The sequence below is a fragment of the Cucurbita pepo genome, chromosome 2 (assembly GCF_057944985.1).
Source record: "Cucurbita pepo subsp. pepo isolate OVF chromosome 2, ASM5794498v1, whole genome shotgun sequence".
Taxonomy (NCBI): Eukaryota; Viridiplantae; Streptophyta; class Magnoliopsida; order Cucurbitales; family Cucurbitaceae; genus Cucurbita; species Cucurbita pepo.
Genome location: NC_141799.1, coordinates 14,437,140 through 14,460,343, shown reverse-complemented (window position 1 = coordinate 14,460,343; position 23,204 = coordinate 14,437,140). Strand labels below are relative to the sequence as shown.

The 23,204-nt window shown below is 35.4% G+C and overlaps 2 protein-coding genes across 4 annotated transcripts; both read left to right on the top strand.

The window, feature by feature from the left end:
- The first annotated feature begins 44 nt into the window (after positions 1-44).
- Positions 45-4,697, top strand: LOC111787535 (protein APEM9). Its single transcript, XM_023667528.2, has 6 exons — positions 45-460; positions 558-704; positions 884-961; positions 1,816-2,095; positions 3,356-3,702; positions 4,443-4,697. Exons 1-6 carry the CDS (start codon positions 414-416, stop codon positions 4,537-4,539), a joined length of 996 nt encoding a protein of 331 aa, XP_023523296.2. The 5' UTR covers positions 45-413; the 3' UTR covers positions 4,540-4,697.
- A 957-nt stretch (positions 4,698-5,654) lies between these two features.
- Positions 5,655-22,987, top strand: LOC111788569 (ARM repeat superfamily protein). 3 transcript variants are annotated; one of them, XM_023668941.2, is made up of 24 exons: positions 5,655-6,133; positions 6,226-6,298; positions 6,466-6,527; positions 8,093-8,234; positions 8,436-8,648; positions 8,725-8,791; positions 8,918-9,317; positions 11,934-12,081; positions 12,193-12,353; positions 13,617-13,716; positions 14,605-14,679; positions 14,801-14,935; positions 16,861-16,950; positions 17,992-18,174; positions 18,328-18,432; positions 19,003-19,161; positions 20,370-20,414; positions 20,533-20,754; positions 21,093-21,199; positions 21,295-21,348; positions 21,452-21,518; positions 21,606-21,840; positions 22,480-22,502; positions 22,649-22,987. In XM_023668941.2, the coding sequence occupies exons 1-22, from the start codon at positions 5,868-5,870 to the stop codon at positions 21,765-21,767; spliced, it is 3,036 nt and encodes a 1,011-aa protein (XP_023524709.2). In that variant the 5' UTR covers positions 5,655-5,867; the 3' UTR covers positions 21,768-21,840; positions 22,480-22,502; positions 22,649-22,987. The 3 variants fall into 3 exon arrangements, with proteins under 3 accessions (XP_023524709.2, XP_023524707.2, XP_086977605.1); XM_023668939.2 differs by having other exon boundaries at positions 22,480-22,987; XM_087121479.1 differs by lacking the exons at positions 5,655-6,133; positions 6,226-6,298; positions 6,466-6,527 and adding an exon at positions 6,916-6,935 and having other exon boundaries at positions 22,480-22,987.
- The last annotated feature ends 217 nt before the right edge of the window (positions 22,988-23,204 follow it).

Sequence of the window (23,204 nt, the reverse complement as noted above, 5' to 3'; positions counted from 1 at the left end):
TTTTTATTAGAATCTAGTAGTTAAGGGTAAAATATATCATTTATCTATAATATATTTGATGTACGAGTTAAGAACAGAACTATCTGATGAAATTTATGATACTACTGAAAAAATATTTTTTCAACTTTGTTACGTTGCATCTTTGAATTGGAAGTTCGTTGTCAAAGTTATTCAATTCAGATAAATTAATTTGAAAAATAGTGACATTGCATCAATAGATTTTTTGTCTCCAAATTCTAATGTAATTTATAGTTTGGCGTGAATTTAACTGACATTTACGTTGAATCCAGAAATTCAGATTTGATATTCTAAAAAAAAATAAAAAAGATAAAAATTACATTCATCGAGAAAAATAAAAATGGAACTTATACCCACGAAGGAGACAAAATTACACGCTCGAAGGTCGGGTCGCCATGGATGACGCAGAAGCAATTTGGGAAGAGATCGAGCGGTCTGAGAGGTATCGAATCGAATTTTCTTATTTTTATACCATCAACGCATGGTCGCTCAACAGTCAATCGACTCCTTATGTTACGGTTCGTTGATGGGCTTTGCAGCTATCTTGTCTGCTCCACGTATGAGGAAGCATTAGAGATAGCTTCCTCTGTTTTGAAGCGTATTTCTCGAATGAAAACTGGCTGTGAAAATGATATGTTGGAAGCAGCTGGTATGGTTTTGGTTCAATCTTTGAAGGAACTTGGAAGGTAGTGTTCTTATAACTAATTTCGTACATTTCATGTGGTTGTATTTTTAACCATATTGATTCGAGTTCTTAAGTGATATTTATAGACTATGATGTTTGTTGTGAAGCCTACTGATTATCTTGATTAATACATTGTTTAGCGGACAGTGTTCTTATTGTTCATTGATATTGAACTTGCAGGACATCTCGTATAGTGGATGAGCTCAAATTATCATTTTCCTCTGTTGCAGCCATCCCGGTTAATGTTCTTTTAACTGGGTAATCTCATCTTCTGTCAATCATAATGTCTAGCTAGTCTTGTAATTCATTTGATTCTTCTGTCCGTTGATTCATCATGTGAGTACGTTTCAATGATCATAATTGGAAAATGAAAAGACTTCGGTTAATTCTCCTTATTTACTGGGTCTATAGATTGTTTTAATGTTTTAATACATGCTGAATTAATTAGTGTATCTAGAAGAACAACATGTACATTGAATTATAAATCTCTCTCTAGTCATTAAATAACTAGATTTGAAATCGCTAGTCGATGATGTTATAAATCAATTGGATGGCTGGAGGGAGAAGCGTTGGACGTCGTAGACAGAAGGTCTCATCTACTTGAGCAATATGTTAACATTCCTTCCATAAGCTGTAACGGCCTAAGCCACCCACCGCTAGCAGATATTGTCCTCTTTGGGGATTTCCCTTTCGGACTTACCCTCAAGGTTTTTAAAACGCGTCTGCTAGGGAGAGGTTCCACACCCTTATAAAGTGTGTTTCGTTCTCCTCCCAACCGATGTGGGGTCTCACAATCCACCTCCTTCAGGGCCCAGCGTCCTCGCTGACACTCGTTCCTTTCTCCAATTGATGTGGGACCCCTTCGGGGTCCAACGTCCTTACTGGTACACCGCCTCATGTCTACTCCCAAGCCCACCGCTAGCAGAAATAACCTCAATATACCCAAGGTATCATGGCTATAGATCATAACTTGGTGGCCTTCTATCTAGAAAATTAATGCTACAACTTTCCGGATGTTAACTTGGTGGCATTCTATGAGGTTTTAAGTATGGTTAACTGATGTTGCTGTGGGCAAATTTTAATGGTCAACTTTACCTTGCTCAATTTCACAGGGCATGTCTTCAGATCTCAGAAGGTCTTTCTGATATGAAATGTTTTCTAGCAGAGTTCCTTAACGAGTGGAGTTTATCGAACGAAGTAATCTATGTTCTTGTTGGCTCAAGAAACATCGATGACAGAGAACATTGTGATGGGCATGCTCTGTTGACTGTTGATGAATATCTCCAAGTTGTTGAAGTTTACCTCCAAATGCTTTTAGCGATAGATTCGAAGGATATGGATGTTGCTGTCTCTTGGGTTGAGAAAGGTGCTTTACCTGAGGAAAAGCGTCAGGTAAATACTTGTTTTTCATGTTCCAATGAATGCCATTTAAAAAGTTCAACCATTGGATTTGGCATCACAAGGTTTATGTTGATTGCTGACAATTAAATATGAAACATGTCTGAGCCATGTTATTGTGCCTATCCTTGGTTACATATATTCTTCAGTGTAGCATTGGATCTTTTTTTCTTTTTCTAATTGATCTCCTGCATATACAGCTTCATAATGTCTATGCTATTTTCTCAATTTTCTCAAAGAAATTGGGATATCCCACATTGGTTGGGGAGGAAAACAAAACACCCTTTCTAAGGGTGTGGAAACCTTTCCCTAGCAGACGCGTTTTAAAAACCTTGAGGGAAAGCCCCAAGGGAAAGCCCAAAGAGGACAATATCTGCTAGCGGTGGGCCTGGGCCGTTACAAATGGTATCAGAGCCAAACGATGTGCCAGCAAGGAGGCTGTTCCCCGAAGGAGTAGACACGAGGCAGTGTGCCAATAAGGACGCTGGGCTCCAAAGGGGGTGGATTTGGTGGGGGTCCCACATCGATTGGAGAAAGGAACGAGTGTCAGCGAGGACGCTGGGCCCTGAAGGGGGGTGGATTGTGATATCCCACATTGGTTGGGGAGGAGAACGGAACACCCTTTATAAGGGTGTGGAAACCTTCCCCTAGCAGACACGTTTTAAAAACCTTGAGGGAAAGTCCAAAGAGGACAATATCTGCTAGCGGTGGGCCTGGGCCGTTACAAATGGTATCAAAGCCAGACACCGAGACGATGTGGCAGCGAGGAGGCTGTTCCCCGAAGGAGTGAACCCGAGGCAGTGTGCCAGTAAAGACACTGGGCCCCGAAGGGGGTGGATTTGGTGGGGGTCCCACATCGATTGGAGAAAGGAACGAGTGCCAGCGAGGACGTTGGGCCCTGAAGGGGGGTGGATTGTGATATCCCACATTGGTTGGAGAGGAGAACGAAACACCCTTTATAAGGGTGTGGAAACCTTTCCCTTGCAAACACGTTTTAAAAACCTTGAGGGAAAGCCCAAAGAGGACAATATCTGCTATCGGAGGCTAGCGGAGGCCGTTACAGAAATTCTCCTAGATTTTGAGATTTGGGATGAATTATTTAATCCTATCATTACCATCGTTGTGAGTATCATTGCACAAGTTTATGATCTTTGATGAACTAAGTTTGTAATTTTCCATTACCTTAAAACTGTTCTTGCTACCTAGTTTTTTGCTAAAAAAATTGTCAAATTTTTCCTTCCAACTTTTGGGTAGGTACTTTTGAGGAGGCTAGATTACTTGCAGTCTCTTAAAGCTGCTAGCTTGTCACAATCATCCCCTTCATCTTTGCTTAAAGATGACTGTAATGCACATTTATCTTCTTTAGAAGAACATAAAAAATCAAGAGCTTCTAAAGCAGCCGTAAGCCCTGGATACCATCAAGATGGAGAGAGTGCTAATAGAGAATCGGTTCTTACAAAACCATGTTTTTGGCCGTTCCGTACTATGACTTTGAAGTTTGGAAGTACTCGGCTTGTGATATCCACCGGAAGGATTGTGCTTAGCTGCTTGTTAGTGCCGATATATTATCTATTGCGAAGGAAATTAGCCACTTTGAAGAGGTATGTTTGTGGTCAAATAAATAGCATAATACTGATCCTTCTCTCTGTTACTCGTACATCCATGTTAATTCTTTGCTGCATTGCTATATCATAGTGCTCAACGGGAAAAACAGAAAATACCAGAGAAATTAAGAAACACTAATGAAGTGCGCTGCTCCCTTCAAGTATTTTTTGGTATTTTTAGAATTTTCCGAAAGCATTGGTAGTATTATCTGATCGTAGTTTGATGAATAAAACATTTTGAAAAGTGATTTCAATGGAGATGTACTTGGGCTGTTACAAATGGTATCAGAGCCAGATATTGGGCGGTGTGCCAGCGAGGACACTAGGCCCTCAAGGAAGATGGATTGTGAGATCCCACATCGGTTGGAGAGGGGAACAAAGCATTCTTATAAGGATGTGGAAACCTCTCCCAAGCAAATGTGTTTTAAAACTTTGAGCAGAAGCCCAAAAGGGAAAGACCAAAGAGGACAATATCCAATAGCGGTGGACTTGGCTGTTACAAGTGGTATTAGAGCCAGACACCGGGCGGTGTGCCAGTAAGGATGCTGGCCCCCAAGGGGGATGGATTGCTTATAAGGGTGTGGAAACCTCCCCTAGCATATGCATTTTAAAACTTTGAGGGGAGGCCTGAAATGGAAAGTTCAAAGAGAACAATATCTGCTAGTGGTGAGCTTGAGCTGTTACAAATATTAACGTTTACATTGAATGTGACATTATTATTATTATTTTATTCTCAGGTTGGCTCAAAAACAAGCATCGTCTATAAAGAAAGCAGTGGTAGACTTATGGCAGCTTGCATTTTCATACCAAGTTCAACCCCTTTCTGGGCTATGATCAAGATTCTCAGTTCCTGTTCAGTTGATGGATTTTTTTATTTTTTTATTTTATTTTTTATTTTTAATGAACTCGTCTGTTAGATACTTGTATTGATAAAATAAGACGAACACTATCATGATTTCATATAAATAAAAAGTACATTTATTTGATTGTCACGATTCTTAGATGGACACGACTCTCCACAATGGTATGATATTGTCCACTTTGAGTGTAAACTCTCACGATTTTGCTTTGGGCTTCTCCAAAACACCTCATTCTAATGAAGATAGTATTCATTTGATTATAAACTCATGATTATTCCATAAATTAGTACAACGGGTTGATTTTACCTAATTTATTATTGTTAAATTATTTATTTTTATTAAGTCGAATTATCAAAATAGTTTTAAATAATTTTATTTTATTTCACTGATAATATACCTTAAAGATTTATGTAACGGCCCAGATCCACTGCTAGTAGATATTATCCTCTTCGAGTTTGCCCTTTCAGACTTTCCCTCAAGGCTTTAAAACACGTCTGCTACAGGAAGGTTTTCACACCTTATGAATGATGGTTCGTCCTCCTCCCCAACCAACGTGGGACATCACAGTCTATGAATAAGTTATTTAATAGAAAGAAAGGGATAGAAAAGATAAAAATCATGAAACCCGACTTTTTACAAACTTCAAAACCCATTTCAAATCTCTACTCGGGGCAGAATAGGTTTAAATCTTATCATAAATTCATGTTACATTTTTGTCCATCGTTACAATAATTCAGTTAATAATTTTTATTTTTAAAAAATAAAAACACATTTTATATATTTATCTAACTATATGCTAAATCAGACTTTAATCCATAGATATAGTAACTCAACTAATTAAATTATATTATTTATAGTAAGATTCACAAGAATTTAAGTTGTCATTAAAAAGGATTTAAAATAGTGGTGGGATAAAATATTTGAAAGTTTATAATTAAAATAAAATATTCACCGTTTAATATAAAAAATCATATAAACACAAATTAAGAAATAAATCTAAAAATTATTAAAAAAGAAAAAGAAAAAAAAAAGAATTATTTTTGAAGGACTCGACAAAAGTTCTTATTACGGCCCAAAACCTGGAGAAAGCGGGCAAGCCATTTAAGAGGAGAAATCAACAAAGCTGCGTTGAGCTAATATACTCAGAGGTGAAAAGGCCGAGGGTGGCTTCCATGGCTGTCATTTACTAGACGATTTTGAGTTACAGTAGAAAAGTTCATTGGAGAAGATTTTGATAGAGGAACTCCTTTATATGGGTCATTTTTCTTGAGCAATAGGTCAAAGTTTAGGCTTAATCTGAAAATGGGAATGTCAAGCTCGGATATGGCGGCGATGTACACTCTGCTGATGAATTCAATGAGTGGTGATGCGGGTGTTCGCAAGCAGGCGGAGTTGGCGCTATCCGGCACCGATAGTCGTTCTGGGTTTTGCTCTTGTCTTTTGGAGCTGATCACGTCGCCGGATTTAGTTTCTCAGGCTGATATTCGTCTCATGGCATCCGTTTATTTGAAGAACAGCATTAATCGTTATTGGAGGACTAGTAGTAGACGCTCAATCCCGGATACTTGGTCGTCCCATCATGTCTCTCCTTTGTTTTTCTCTTGTTCTGATTAATTTTGCATCTTCCGTTTCTCATGTTGTTTTAATTTCTGAGTTTCAGTGGAGTTGGGAATGATGAGAAGGTTCATATCAGGAAAAAGCTCTTGTCTCACTTGAGAGAACCAGATTATAAGGTATGAGTAATTATTTACTCTCCTGTTTGTCTCTCTCTGAAGATGAAGAAGAGTAAAACATTGCTTAAACAGAAAGTGCTTTATCGACATGTTCAAAAGTGCTTTATCGACATGTTCTCTAAGTGTTTTTCTTGTTCTGTGGGTTCTCTATGTTTGTCTCTCAACAGATAGCAGCAATTTTGGCAGTCATCATTTCTAAAATCGCCCGCATTGATTATCCCAGGGAATGGTATTATTAATCTCTATAATGTTACTGAAAAGTGGCTAATTGATCATCTAACTCCGTTTTCATTATATTTGTAATTGATGTCTTTAAATGCAGTTTATTTGGTTCATGTATTGGCTTTCTCATAGTTCAAGATTTTGATGATAATGGCAAAAATGATGTATGGAGATTAGGCCGCTGTAGTGCTGCCAACGATATTAACAAGAAAAATTGTAGCTTGGTTGTCACTGTTACGTTCTGTAGTTTTATTTTGTATAGGTTGCCTAGGAAAGGAACACAAGGAAATCGGGTTCTAGAGGAAGAAGGGAGCTTGGAAATCTTCCTCGCACATGGGACCATGTGAAACAAGACATTAGGTTCTTTGAAGGAAAGACTTATCCTTGATGATTATTTTCTCTTGAGATGTGACTTGTGAGTAGTCTTGGTTCTTTGGCTAGGATAATTGTTGTTAAAAACTCCTTGCCGTTTATTCGGAGTTACTTTGGTGGGTTCTTATTAAGCCTAACTACCTTCGGAAAAATACCATTGTCAGGACATATGTAAGGCAAGGTTCATATGAAAGTATCTTGTTCTCGGTGTAGCTCTAGAAATTCTTGATTTGGTACTCCTAACTTGAAAATTTCATAAAGATGATTCTAGCATGCTTATATATATATATATATATGAAACGTGAAAGAATAGTTTGGTCTGTGCTCACCATGTGGCTACATATTCTTGTCATCAAAGATGCACACATTCAAGTAATGATTCTTGGTTCTTCTATTTAGGAGAAGATTTATTTGATTGAGAGATGGGGTTTACTCGTCATACATCAATCAAATTTGTTTCTTATTAAAAAAGAAGAGACAGAATTCACTCTTCTACCCTTGCTTCAAGATTTTGATAACTATGGGCTTTGCACAGTGAAAATGAGAGTATGTTTTTCTTCATTTTTTTTAAAAAAAAATTATTTAGTTATGTCTTTTTATGCTGTGAAACTCTCTGGAAAGCTTGGAGTGTAAGGGTCTTGTATGGCTTTTTCTCCCCTCATCGTAGAACGATAAAGTCAAAAGGAGGAATCCTCGTCTATTTTTCAGTTCAAGTTGCTGTCTTTTGTCTTGTAATGCTCACTGAGCAGACCCTGATTGATCAATATCTAGTCATTGCAAGCTTTGACTGGCTCTGGAGGAAGTTTTCTTGGCAGTCTCATAAGCAAATACATGTGCTCAGAAAATAATCTAGATTATTTGTGATTTCTCTAGTTCAGACTACTAGACAAGGCTTGTCTTGCCAGATCAATGGCCCCTCCATTGATTTTTGGGAATTTTCTTAGAAGGAAAAAGGGGACTCATTAATAATGTGGAAAGGTTCTTAAATCTGCTTTTGAAAAGTTATTTCTTCGTATCTTTCTTCCTCTTGGAGACTTAAACGCAAAGTTCATTTGTAAATTATTTGAGTTGTTCTAGTTGGGTGCCAGCATTATGACCTCGCTCTTTTCCCTCGTATTTGTTCCTTTCTAACTGCTCTTTTAAATATATGAGGTAAGATAGTCTGACATGCTAACTTGCGTGCTATTATGATTAACACAGGCCAGACCTCTTCCCTACGTTGATTCAACAACTTCAATCTGCAGATGTTCTTTTAAGCCACCGAATTCTTATGGTTTTATTTCGAGTTCTGAAGGAATTATCTAGCAAGCGACTTACTTCAGACCAAAAAAATTTTGCACAGGTATTAACTGTCTTAATTGTATTTTTTGATCTTGGCACATAAATCCTATTAGTTAAATATCTATTATTAGTTTTTTGAATGATATCTATTATTAGTCTTTACTTATTCTTATTCTATCCTTTGTATGATTTAGAGTGTGAGAGTCATTTTTTACATTCTCCTTATTAAATGCAACTATGTCTCACTCTTGGAATTTGGCAGATATCAATGCATTTCTTTGATTATGGGTGGCACCTCTGGCAGAGTGATGTGCAGAAGATATTACATGGGTTTTCTACACTTTCAGGAAGCTATAACCCAAATGAGCTGAATCATGAGGAACTTCATTTAATTTGTGAGAGATGGTTGTTTTGTTTAAAGATAATACGCCAATTAGTAGTCTCAGGATTTCCAAGCGATGCCAAATCAGTGCAGGTTGGTTCTATTCCCTTTCTCTTTTGAGTTCGTTGTGCCTGTGCTCAAGTTAATGTAATATATCACTATCTTGTAGGAAGTCAAGCCAATCAAGGAAGTTTCTCCTGCACTGTTGAATGTTCTTCAGTCATTTCTTCCTTTCTGTGAGAATTCTTCTTCTTCTGTCTAATTTCGTTAGTTTTATGTTCTGCTTGAATCTTTTTGAGGCCATTCAGATTCTCTTCGCAATGGGACATATGTTGAATTGTTTAATGTAACTTCTTTTGTAGATTCTTCCTTTCAAGAGAGAAATTCCAAATTTTGGGACTTCATAAAAAGAGCTTGCATAAAATTGATGAAGGTTTTGATTGCATTACAAGGAAGGCATCCTTATTCATTTAGTGACAAGTCCGTTCTTCCACCTGTCATCAATTTCTGCTTAAATAAAATAACTGATCCTGAGCCTTATGTGTTGTCTTTCGAGCAATTCTTGATACAATGTATGGTAATGGTAAAGAATATTCTTGAATGTAAGGAGTACAAGCCTAGCCTTACAGGTCGAGTGATGGATGAAAATGGGATGACAGTAGAGCAGGTGAAGAAAAACATATCCAATGCTGTAGATGGTGTGTTAAATTCTCTTCTGCCTGGAGACCGTGTAATACACCTATGTGGTGTATTAATCAGGAGGTAAATGTACAAAATCAATCTCAAATGTCTCAGGCTTGAAGCTTGTAATATTGTGGTTTTACTTATTATTAGGTCAGCTGTAATTTAAAATGTTATATGCTTCGATTCTCCTTGTCTGTGAAGTAAACAACATCTGCTGTCAAATTCTTTTAAGACTCTTTCTGTTTTAAAAAATGTGACGTCTTTTTTCCTCTATCCTTACGAAAGATAGTTCATTTATGATTTTCTTTGGAGGGATAAAAATTTATTGAAAGGATTGTCATTTGGAGCGAAGAATTCTTTAGTGATTTGTGGGATGGTAAAGTATTTTCTACTGCACCTATAGGATTTGGATTAGGTTCAGAAATACTCTTGATCTGAAGCAACGATTTAGTCCTGAACTTAAGTAATGTTATGATTTAGTCTCCCTATTTTCAAACTTGGAACAGATTAGTCCGTATAGTTTATTATTTTGTAAGGTTTTATTCTTTACCATGTAAATCTTAGGATTTAACTATTTTTTAATTTAGTATTTTATTTTTGTGTTTAGGTCAATAAACAAACTATTACATAATTGAAGGTACATGGACTAAATCATCTCATATTACATACTAAAGCTTAAGGACTATATTGTTAATTCTATGAAATTTTAAGAATTAAAAGTGTTTTTAATCATTTGGGATTATATGGGGATGATATAATGCCACTGCAAGTGTACTCATGTTACACTCATGGCAAAAAGGAGTCACATATGGAACCCATTAGTCGAATTTTCTTTATGCAATTTTTTTTTTTTCCTTCAGTTTCCATATTGTAAGGAGGAGTCTTCTACCTTCATTTCTATTTTTAGTTATTTCCCTTGTTTTAGGAGGATGATTCTCCATGACTCAATTTTTAGTTATTTCCCTTGTTTTAGGAGGATGATTCTCCATGATTGAGTCATGGCTCCATTGATATAGCAATGGTTGTAAGGACCTACTTTCATTAATATTTTTAGTTATTTCCTTTGTTTTATGTGGATGATCCTTAATGATTGAGTCCTGGTTCCATTGATGTAGCAATGGTTATTATAAAACTTGTATAAACAGTATAAACATCAGGGTACCTAAAAATTTTCAATTTAGTGTTGAGTACTTTAACTGAGAGGTATTAAGGTTCCCTCTATTTAAGCCTTACAATTATTCAAAGTAGGTTGAAAGAAGAATTCTACTTCCCCCACACAAATACCGTTTTCCTTCACTTACGAGAGACCCATAATTTAATTGCAGACTTGGGCCCATAACAATTTGGTATCTGCGCCAAGAGTTATAGACCTTTTATTTATAGAATTTTTAGTTACAGAGGTAATTTCTTGTCATATCTTTTAGCATTGAGGAGGAAATCCTCAATTTTTTTTTAATGCCCCAGAACTGCAGCCCCCAGTAAGCCTTAAAAGAACACACACGCCTCTTTTTAACTAAAGTCGGACACAAACAAAAGAAAGAAGAGAAGGGTCATGATGATGATAAGCCGAGAAGGTTTTTAGAACTTTTGCCGAGCTCGAGCTCAGTGGAACTCTAATCTTTCTAGATAACCTAAAACGTGTAGGCCAACGAGAGGGTACTTTTAGAACCTCTTTCGTCACATAGTCAGGAAATGGGTTCGTGAACCATGTGTAGAGAGGGGGCAAGGTCAGGAAGATTCTTTCTCTGAGGGTGTCGTAGTTCATTATTGTGCTTACACACTAGGCTACTCTTCTCCAAAAGCTCCGTAGGACCCCACCCAAAAACAACTCGGAGCCTAAACTAAAAAGAAGAGAGTTCAGTCTCTTCCGTCTGAGGTGGAGGGAAAAATCTGAGGTCTTCCTCCCTTCCATGCATAAATAGCATGTAGGAATTACAAAAGATTCATCCTAGAGCTCTTTCTTGGGTTCTCGTTGATTTTTTAGGAGTGTTTATATATATATATATATATATATATATATATATATATATATATACACACACACACACACACACACACACACATTTATTTTCTTATCGATGAGAAACAATTTCATTGAGATATGAAATTTACAAAAATGATAAAATATCTATAAGGATTACAAACGGCTTTTTCCCAATTGGCAGTAGAGTGATCTGAGAGAAATTTTAACTACTCTCGTCATTGGAGTAATTTGAATCTCTTGTCCGAGATAGTTTTCTTGGTGCAGTTCTTTCTTTCTAACTCAAATTGGAACGAGCAAGAATCAAAGAAGGTTTAATGATTACTATGACAAGGGTGTTATTTGTACACGTGTTGGTGAAACTTACATTGCCTTCATACTTTAATTTTGGAGCTGAGAATATTATGGACTTTAGGTATGAATGTGGTGAAATATTGGGTTCTACGTTCAAACAAGGGTTCTCTACTTTCCTTGTGAAGTTATAGGTTCAAATCCCCAGTCCCACATTTGATATACTATTCTAAAAACATTATTGGACTCTAAATTGTTTTGCTATTTCACTTGGTTTTGGCCTTCCCTATTTTAGCTCTGCATAACGCTGGCATTGATTTGAGAGGAGCTACTTGTTATCTATTTATTTTTACTGCTATTCTTAATATGGTATTATGTTCTTATTGTAAAGTGATTAAATCTCATGGCATTTACTTGGACAGGTATTTTGTTCTATCAGCAACTGATTTGGAGGAGTGGTACCAAAACCCAGAGTCTTTCCATCATGAGCAGGATATGGTTTTGTGGACAGAGAAACTACGGCCATGTGCTGAAGCTTTGTATATTGTATTGTTTGAAAACCACAGTCAGGTATGCAAGATTTGTTTTTAAATTTTTCCTTATAATTATATACTTCCAATGTTTATAGTATTTATTTGTTTCTAGTTGAAATACGTGTAACGATCTTGATGTTATGTATAGCTTCTGGGCCCTGTTGTGGTTTCCATCCTCCGAGAGGCAATGAATGGTTGCTCAAGTTTAGTGACTGATATCTCTCCAGGATTGCTTCTCAAAGATGCTGCTTATGGTGCTGCTGCATATGTTTACTATGAGCTCTCTAATTACCTGAGCTTCAAAGATTGGTATAAGCTTTTTCCGTTTTGTATCACACTTTTCTATTTAGGAATACATAATTTGACCATAATTCATTGGCAATAAATACTAATTAAGGTGACTTGTTTAAATTTCTTCAGCTGTTTAAAGTTTACATTAGATTGCTTCTTCTCTTTTATTTTTAATTAAAATGTTTATTTTATTTTTATTTTATTATATATGTATATGTATATGTATGCATGCATGTATATATGGTTGAGGAGGAAGGGAAGGGTGAAGCATGCATGAACTAGGTGGTTGGATGGGCATATGAAACAATAGAAATATACAATTCCGTAGTTTACAATTTCTATCAACTTGTTGACGTTTTATCAATATTTCTGGAAATTGAGATGTTCAATATTGATATTGATGTAACCTTCTGTTTGAAGTTTGATTGAGTTTTCAACAAGCCTCAACCAAGTACAAGTACAACTATATTGCTTTTGATGAAGTACCAACCAATGTATAAACTAACTGACGAAAAAGGAAAGCTAACGAAGTAATGGTCAAAATATACTTAATCCAAACAATTAGTTTGACCATAAGACAAAAGACTGAACATTCCCCACATCAGATATGAGGTAGTGATTTCTTTTTTTAACAAAAAATGAAAGAGAGGATTGTATTGTGTACCCCTTGTCTCTCTATGTGCTATGAGAGTCGGAGAGGGCTCATCCCTCAAAAGGCGGGTGGAACGAAAGCTTTTCTGGTTTTATGAGTGATTTAGGGATAAAGGTGGAAATAGAGGAGATTACTAGAGGCAAGTCTTAAAAAGTTAATGTGAACTTGGGGGCCATTGGCTAATGTGGCCTGTCGGTGGTGAGTTAATAAGATGAGTCTCTTCCTGAGGTGGTAGGTAAGTAGGTGAGGGGGCTGGAACTTGGAAAGAATTTGTCCACTGGATCAATACAAAGATGAATCTTCTGAAGAAGTTTGTGAATAAAGAAATAGCATATATTGTTGAAAAAATTATTAAAAGATTCTTGTGGAAACCTCATCTTTTCTGGTATCATCCTGAACTTTTTCCTAATCGTTGGTCTAGTGTGTTTTCTCACTTTCTATTCGTATCTTCTTAGTCTATTCTTTATCTGTTCTGTTCGTTAATTGCTTTCCGTTGTGAAACTTCTTATTTATTGGTCTATTAGTAGGGGCATCATAAAGAGGATTACAAAGGCAACTTCCTCTACAGTATTTTCATTATGTATATATATATTTTTTGAGAAACCAACAGAATATTCATTAATTCCTAGGTTTAATGGCGCATTATCCCTTGAAATCTCAAATGATCATCCAAACATGCGTATCATCCGTCGGAAAGTTGCACTGATATTGGGACAATGGGTGTCTGAGGTACTGTGTTAATATATATGTGCATATATTTTTTCTGAGGGAATATTGACCACTCGCAGTGTATGTCATTATGGTCAAGATGTTGTTTACCTGTCGTTATAATGGTCTACTGATCTGAAAGCTGTTAACATTATCTCGTGTTCTGCAAGTAGATCAATTTTTACTTAAATGTTCCAGCTTGCAACCTAGATTAAAAATTGTAAACAAATAGTATGTTACTTAGTTATCAAAGAGAAGAAACTCAATTTTTATTCAAATTCAATGTAAGTTCATCAGACGGAACTAGGCTATAAATTTCCAAAATCAGCAATCTGAATGTCAGTCAAAATATAAAGGCCTAAATACTCTTACATCAACGTATATAAAGGGGTAGAATTAACGAAATTTCATTAAAGATTGTTGCCAGGTTGTTGGATAATTGCCACATGGATCTTGGCGTTTCATTATAGGCTGTAGCCTCGATGCTCGAATGTTGTCTCTTGATTCTTATGATGACCTCTCTAGCGAGGGGCATTTCCCACCTTATTTTATTTTATTTTTTCTTGATCCTCTCTTTTATTCTTCTTTATTGTTGGCTAGTATGTGAAACATTGTATGTATTGTATTATCTTTATTGTTAAGCGTAATATACAAAATTGTAGTTCATTCAGAAATCTCAACCATCACAAAAGGAAATAGGGTACTGAAATTTAGTGAAAATACCAATGTGTTCAGTTTTTGGAACTTTAGCAACATAGCCATTCGGGACTGCAGGAGCTCTTTCTAAGGCTTGGGGATATCATTTATTATGAGTTTGTGAAGATAATTTTACCTTTTCTGCAAAACTAGTATATTCCAATTTATAATATGAGGACTGAAATTGAGCCTTTTGTTGTTTTGCATTAATAGGTTAAAGATGATACGAAAAGACAAGTGTATTGTGCATTGATCCGATTACTTCAGGATAAAGATTTGTCTGTTCAGGTATGATTCAAACTATCATAAGTATGTAACATCATCATTTTTCTCGTTTTTTTTTTCTCTTAATAAATTTGACACAGCCCTTCTGCTACTAACAACTGAAGTTAAACATTCCTTGACTTAGTTGGCAGCTTGTCGGTCTTTGTGTTTACATGTTGAAGATGCAAACTTTTCAGAAGAAAAATTTACTGATCTTCTACCCGTGTGTTGGGAATCATGCATTAAACTGGTAGATGAAGTTCAGGAGTTCGATTCAAAGGTAGCACTATCTGCTCTTTAAAAATATGTTCAGTTTCAGATCGTCACTTTTGAAGTTTGCTTTTAACATGTTCCTCCATTTTCTTATTAGCTTTTTATTTTTATTGTTTGGGCTAAGCATAGCTTTAATTGTCTCTTTGATTCCCACCGTCCTTAAAAAATGATGTTCGCTCATTATAGTCACAGCTTTTTGAAAAATCCCTTCGAGATAAACATTATCAATATTGAATGCCCATTGTTTAGTAGATTAGACTTATCTGGGAAGGAAAGTATGAAGTGAGGTTGTGTAAGTTAATTGAAATGTCGTATAATCCTTAGAGAGTGGTGAATCAGGCATTGGAAGCATGATGAGAAAAAATAAGGCGATTTGGCAAAATGGTTTTGATAATTCCTAAGAAAATGTAGCAAGCTATGACATGAGATAGTTACTAGTATCTATAGGTTAGAGTAACTGTTTGCCCAAGGAAAGAAATCTGCAATCCGAAGTCCACGGTGGGATTTTTTTCCCTATTAAGAAAGAACATGGTTCATTAACGTAATGAAATGCACAAAAGGGGTAGAGAGACGCCATAGAAGCTAATGGGATTTACAAAAATCCCCTCCAATTAATACATGTATTATTTACAAAGTAATTAAAAAACATTTTTTTAAATATTTGTGAGTGTCCAAGCTAGCTTCTGTATACTTTGACTGATTTCACAGAACATCCGTTTGACCTAACACATTTAATTGAGAAGAAAACTCATGGTAGATGGTGTTTACGGGACTGATAGTCGCTCCTAGATTCTTTTCGTCTCCGGGCGGCCTGGTTCAACCTTACTGCTGCAAATGTAAAAAGAAAGCAAGGGACAAAGGTTAGGATATTGTTGTTGTAAGAAAACAAGAATACATACACTTTGGGGCAGAAGACTTTTTATTTTCCTTGAGAGAATACAACAATTCTCCTTGCACGCTTGAAGATCACCTACACATCCTGTAGGTTATCTTCATATAAGGAAGAGGAAAGAAGAAGGAACACTCTCACTTGTCAAGAAACCCCTTGCTTGTGTGACACGTGTACCTTAAATCCATTCTCATCCTAATTGCCTGTAACCAAGAATTACCGTACTTCTATTAAGAGTGCTATTAGGATGGAATTAGGAATGTTTTTAGGGTATTAAGGGTATGTTAGTAATAAACCAAGGAGTTTGTTAGGAGAGTTTGATATAAATAGTGTGAATGAGAAAGGATGAAGGTAGAAAATCATTTAGACAGTTTAGGTTTGAGTGACAGTGCTGAAGAGAGAGAGAGAGTCCAAATACCTTGAATTTCTTCGACTAATTTGGGTGTTCCCTTTCGGACTTCCCTTCAAGGTTTTTAAAACGGGTCTATTAGGGAGAGTTTTCCACACTCTTATAAAGAAGGTTGTTTTCTCTCAAGACTATCTTTGGATGATAATGTGGATTTATACTCTGACCAAACCTGTGGTGATGGAAAAAAAAAAACATCATCTTGGAGGATCATCATCAAAAGGATTTTCCTTATCACGTCTTCTTTTATTAATTGTTGTGTGGGTTGTTTCTCTAAAAAAAATATGTAGTATTATCCTTCGGAACTAAAGATGACATACTTGCTCCCTTTCGACTTGAAAGGAGTGAACTTTTCTCTTTTGTACATTTTGCTTAATCTTAAAAAGAATCTATTAGAAGGAATCAAATCTTTAATTTTTCTTATGTGGAAGTTCCTTTTTATTTTCTACAACTGGAGGTTTACTTGCGCGAGTTTTGGTTTCATTGGTTTTCTGCCTTTCTGGTACTTTTTTTTGCTTTAAAAATGGTCGAAAAAATTAAAATAAAAGTTGATGCTTATGTATCATTCAGATGTCCTTCTCCATTTTTCAATGTATCTTTTTGTTTGACTACATCTGTGTTATACGTCTTTCTTCAGGTTCAAGTTCTAAATTTAATATCGGTTCTGATTGATCGTGTCAGTGAAGTGATTCCATATTCGAATGTGTTGATATCATTTTTTCAGAAGGTAAGCTATATTTTTCTGTACAGTGCCCACTGTATAAAATAAGTTATTGCCTAGCCTCTATTACAACATGTGCATGATGAACTGACAAGTGGACTAAAAATCACATCATGATCCACAGATACCAAAATTTGGGGGGAAGGGTATTATTACAATTTCAATCCTAAATTTATCCCAAAATAGTTTTCTTAGCAATTTTAAACGACAAATTTCACACGAGAAAGGAAAGGCTTAATACCATGAGAACTATATCCATAAAGGCACATACAAGCATCGCATTCGAATTCATAAAACGTAATGTATTGACTATTGTTGACAAGTCGTAGATAATCCTAGTTCGAAAAACAGCACATCTAACTACTTGTTTTGAGATATGGAGATGCTAAAAAAAGAAGCTATCTCATTATACTTGAAGATGTTAAATAATTAGAACTGAATACAATCAAAAGACTCTGGAAACTGGATGTAACTTATGGTGTCTTGTTTTTTGTTTATCCTCTAATTTTAGATATCTATGTATGTTTACTTGTTTGAAGAAGTTTGCATGCAACTATCATACAAATTGAAGTTTCTAATGGATTATTACTAAAAAATATGAGCGCAGTCATGCCAACCTAAACCTACCTGAACTGGCTAAGACATATACCGTTAACTAATAAATTAGACGTTTGAATCCTTGACCCCATATGTTGAACTCAAAGTATATCTATTATCTAGCTATCTAGCTATCTATTATATACATATTTTAGCACGATTAGTCGCAAAATGGGCTTGCTCTAAAAGACCGTTTAATTACATTGGTGTCCATGCATCTTTGGTCTTGTAATCCCATGAATAGCTATGGTTTCCTTTGTATAGATGTAAATTAGTGATACGTCACTTTATGTTATCAAATTGATTTTGGTTTGTTATGCCGTGTCTTCATTCAAGCTTTAAAGTTTTGTTTTTAAAATTTTGTTTTTAAAATTTTGTTTTGAAGCCAGATTATTTGAGTACGTCTAAATTAGCCTCTTGTGGTTTACCACCCATTGTTCATCTAAATAGGTTTGGGAGGAATCTTCTGGTGAAAGCCTCCTACAGATTCAGCTTCTTATTGCTCTGCGGAATCTTGTGGTTGCCCTTGGTTATCAATCACCCGTTTGCTACAACATGTTAATGCCCATTTTGGATAGGAGCATTGACGTAAATCATCCAGATGAAATCAATCTTCTAGAAGATAGCCTGCTGGTACTAGTTTGATAATCTATTTAATTTGTTATTATATTTCTTTGATCCTCTATCGCCGCTGAAAAGTAAAATTTCATACAGTTTGATAATCTATTTAATTTGTTATTATATTTCTGCGTCCTCTATTGCCGCTAAAAATAAAATTTCATACAGTTATGGGAAGCTACAGTTTCTCATGCTCCTTCATTGGTTCCTTCTCTGCTATCATATTTTCCTCGACTTGTGGATATCATGGAAAGGAGTTTTGATCACTTGGAGGTTAGGCTTCTTCTATCATGTCTTAGAATTAAGTTGGATTCTAATTGTTCTCTTTCTTCTTTACAATTTAATAGGATATTGTTTTGGAATCCTTTCATTTTTCAGGCCTCTGATACTTTTCATTTGAAATAGCATCCTAATGAAAAAGAAAATAATTCTAATGTACTATGCTCCCATGTGAAAATGTAGAGATTTAGTTGCTTATTTATGAAAGTGACGAACGCGTTCAACACACAACCCTCTGTGTCCCATGTACCAGTGGTAGACTGTATTTTCAGGGGATATTTTTTGGGTCTTGGAATGGCCAGTGCTTTCCAAATTAGTAAAGAATTTGGTCAAGTGAAAGGGATTGAGATAAATGAGTAGCAATGTTCTCATTTTCACATTGAGGCTACTTTGAGTGGTTGGACATTAGGCTTCGAAGAGCTAGAGAAAGTATTTTTGGTTGTTTAGGTCATGTAATTGAAAGTGATTACAAAGAAAGCTTGCAGATTGTTACCTTGTTTCTGTGTTAATTCAGTGTTCAGTCTATTGTTCTTTTCATAAGCATTTTAAATCGTCTTAAATCAGGTTGCCATCAACATAATTGAGACTTACATCCTCTTGGGGGGGAATGAATATATAAGCATGCTTGCTTCTAGCATCGCAAGAATTCTCGATTTGATTATTGGCAACGTCAATGATAGAGGACTGCTTTCAACATTTCCAATTATTGACCTTCTGGTGCAGGTATGAGTCTGCATATTTTTTTTTTTCAGATCAGAATTAGTATCGATACCAGCAAAATTTTGTCCTTTATTTCCCATTCTTTATTTAGACAAAAATAAAGAAGTTTATTTTGATATGGTCATGAAAATTTAGGGAGGTTATTGAGATTTAAATGCTAAACATTTAAGTATAAAATTGCATGATGATTTTTTTTTTTTTTTTGGACTTTTTATCTTCTAAGGTTCTGTCTCTTTTAGAAGTTTGTTTAGTATTTTCTACGCAAATTGTTGTTCTAAGAAGATACCTCCTTTTATTAAGATTAGTAATATATTTGTCGATGAGAAAATATATAAAAAGGAGGGCTGTGTATGATAGGAAGGCCATCCTGACCTACAATGCTATGGAGACTACAAAAATACTTTCCAACAAACCATAATAGAAAGAAAAGACATTGGAAACATCACAAAAAATGATTAGAGATGACCAAAAGATGCTGAAGATATATATATATATATATATATATATATATATATGTTTCTTTTCTTTTCTTTTCTTTTTTTTTTTTTTTTTTTTAATTAAACCATAACATTCTCACATTCTTCAGGGGCCTTGATTATATAGAAGTTGGGGAACTTTCACCTTTCTTAGCCGTTCTTCTTGAATTAACTAGGACACCATCTAGGAGCAACTTGAATCACCAAAGGGACTTTTATATTCGTTCGAGAACTGTCCACCTTCGCCACATTAACTATCTGTCTTGACAGAATTATCTTTCCTCATTTCTAGGGAAAAATCAATTCATTGAATTTAGGACTTCCCACCTCCCTAAATAATGTTGAAGTTTCAAGATCAGATTTTTTTTTTTTTTTTTCCAAATAAATAATCAATAGTCCTCTTTCTTTAACTCTCAGTTAAATAAGTCTTAAACCTTCCATCCAGAAATAAAGAAGTATTAGTGGAATAGTTTTGAATTAGCATATCATGTATAAGAATAAGATTTCACTCAGTTAAATAATTATATTTTCAGTTGTGCACGAAGGATGTTCATGTTGTGATGCATTGTTAATTTATTTATTCTGTTAGACTCAATTAATAGGTATTTTCAAGTCTATATGGCAATAAATTATCATCAGTTTTCTCAAATTCTAGATCGTGCTCTGTAGTGCAAAGACTTAAGAGCCGCTGTTAAATCTATACAATCCCAAGATTTCATTCTTGTTATTTTGCAGTGTTTTCCTGCTGTCGTGCCCCCAATGATAGGTAGCACCCTTCAGGTACGCTGAATACTTTTTCTGTGAAACTTCCATTTTGCTCCTTTTGTAACAATGTTAGACTTTCCAAGATGTTTGTGTTCTCTTTTAAACTTCTGTATCTTTTTTACGTTGGTGCTAGAAATTGATTGTTATATGCTTGAGTGGAAAAGACGAACGTGATCCTTCCAAGACATCAGTCAAGGCATCTTCAGCTGCCATCCTTGCGAGGGTTTTGGTGATGAATACAAACTATCTTGCCCAATTGATGACAGAACCATCCCTTACAGTGCTCCTCCAAAAAGAAGGAATCCAAACTGAAGAAAATATTCTTCTTTCTTTGGTTGACTTGTGGCTTGACAAGGTTAGTAGCGGGAAATCTTTTAGTTTGAAGTTAGTTAAGAGGGTTAGATCTCGTTTATGGATGCTTTTTGAATCAGAATAGAAGTCCCTTTGACAATTCTATTTTAGATTCTTTTGATGCTTGGTTGTATAATTAGTAGTCAAAGGGAGCATGGTGATCGCATTATCTATACACTTAGAAATTAGGCTCAAACTGAAGCATTCGTCTCAATACATCTTCCTGTTCTAAATTTTAAGGTCTGATGAAAAGGTTGAGTAGAGATAGGCCCACTTCTTGAATGCCTTAGGTTCAACATCAGTGATTCTGCGTTAACCTATAAACTTTATTTCTGGTCACAGGTAGACAATGTATCCTCAATTCAAAAGAAAATGTATGGGTTAGCACTTTCCATAATTTTGACTTTAAGACTGCCCCAAGTCCTTGATAAGCTTGATCAGATCTTGAGGTACATAATCTGACTAATCTTATTCATAGTTACAGTGTGAGTAGTTGTAAAGGTGTCTTTCATTTGGTTTTGATGTTTTAATTACTGTGTTTCAGTGTATGCACCACCGTCATTTTGGGTGGAACTGATGACCAAACAGAGGAGTCCAGGTGTGGTCACCTGATACTTTTGGTTTCCCATTTTTCATTGTTGAATAATATATTTGTGTACTAGTTCCTGGTTCTAATGTGCCATTCGTATAACCTATACCAGTGATGACTATACTAGCGCAGCTAATGATGTGGAAACTATACCAAGCAAGGAGATTAGAAGACGACAGGTTAACCTTCCAAGTTCTAGTAGTCAAATTATTAGATGAAGTATATGTAGTAGCTCTTTTCTTATGGATTTTTGTTCTCCTGTTAAGATCAAAGCTTCAGATCCTATTAATCAGTTGTCATTGGAAGATTCTGTACGTGGAAATCTTCAAACTTGTGCTTCACTCCATGGAGATTCCTTTAATGCAGCCATTAATAGCATGCATCCAGCAGCACTTGCACAACTTAAACAAGCCTTGAAAATGCCCTGATCTTTTCCCCTTGATGCTCCGACAGTTCCTTGTTGAGCTCTTCACCTCTCATGTTTTCAATTGCACAAAGAGAGTAAGTTTTTCAACCATCTCTGAATGACCTCTGACAATAATCACCGTAGAATATACTGTCAACAAGTAATGACTGTTCTTTCCAATTACTTAATAGTTATAGATTCAGTTGAATATAAAAAATCTCTTCCCATTTTTTCAATTTACTTTATAATACAGTGGAGTAGTTTTCTAACACACAGCCTTCCGTTAGGCCACGCCCCAAGTTCATCTATGCATGCATTTCTGGAAGGAGGATGACCATTTCCTTATAGCAAGTGTTATCTGAATCCATTTTTGGCGATATAAAATCCCTAAACTTTTGTATTCAAGTTCGTATCTATTTGGTCTCTTAACGTTTAAAAGTGTCCAATAAACCTTTGAACTTTCAATTTTGTGGTCGATGCTGCTATGTATTTGAAATTTTAAAAAGTAATTGATACAAAATTGAATTTTATATCTAATGAGACCTTAAGTTTTCAATTATGTAGTGGTCAATAAATTTAAAAATTTTGAATGGATCAAGGATCTATTAACACAAAATTGAAATAACTGGTATCTGTCAGGCTAGAACTTTCTTTGTGTATCATGTACTCTAATCATTTTTTCTGCCTTTCCTTGCTGCTTGAATTTATCTTTATGATGTTTATTTTCTGTGCAGGTGGTTTCGAAGATTTTTGGATGGTTTGTAAATCTTTGTTAATTTTAATTGATTGGGTTGGCTTCATTTATCAGTTTTGTATGGAAAGCTTGCTTGTGTGTGTATATATATATATATATATATATATATCATCTTAAAGTACAAACTCTTGCTACTATATATTTGCAAGGCGAAGGAAGAAGCAATGCAATGCACGGAGGTCTTCACAGAAGGAAAATGGAAACCAGAGACTTCAGAGGAGACTTTCAAAGCTCTTATCAACAGTACTTTTTCATAGTGGAAAGTTTTGTTCTCAACAGTACGTTCCAAAACTCGAATCATCAAAGCCTGAGTTTGTAATATATCTCTACTTTTTTCTTTCCCTTTTTTGCTATTTTACTGAGATGAACGAATATGGAAGAAAGAGGTGAGAAATGTGACAATACAGGCGAGAAACAAAGATCAAACACAGAAAGTCAAAAAGTTTATTGGTTTCTGTTGGATTTGATTGGATTTTCAGGTCATTCAATCTTTCTTTCTACACTGATTCCACAAGATGATGCTTATGTGTTGATTGAGATATATGGGGGTTTCCTTTTTACCTTATGATGAATATGGATCTCTTCATAATGGGAGATTAAATATAGATGCCATGATTTGTTTCAGTGTCTTGCTCTGATGGGTTGTTTGCTGGTTGGATGAGTGATTTGCAGGGATGCAAGATATTCATGTTTTTCATGTTTTTT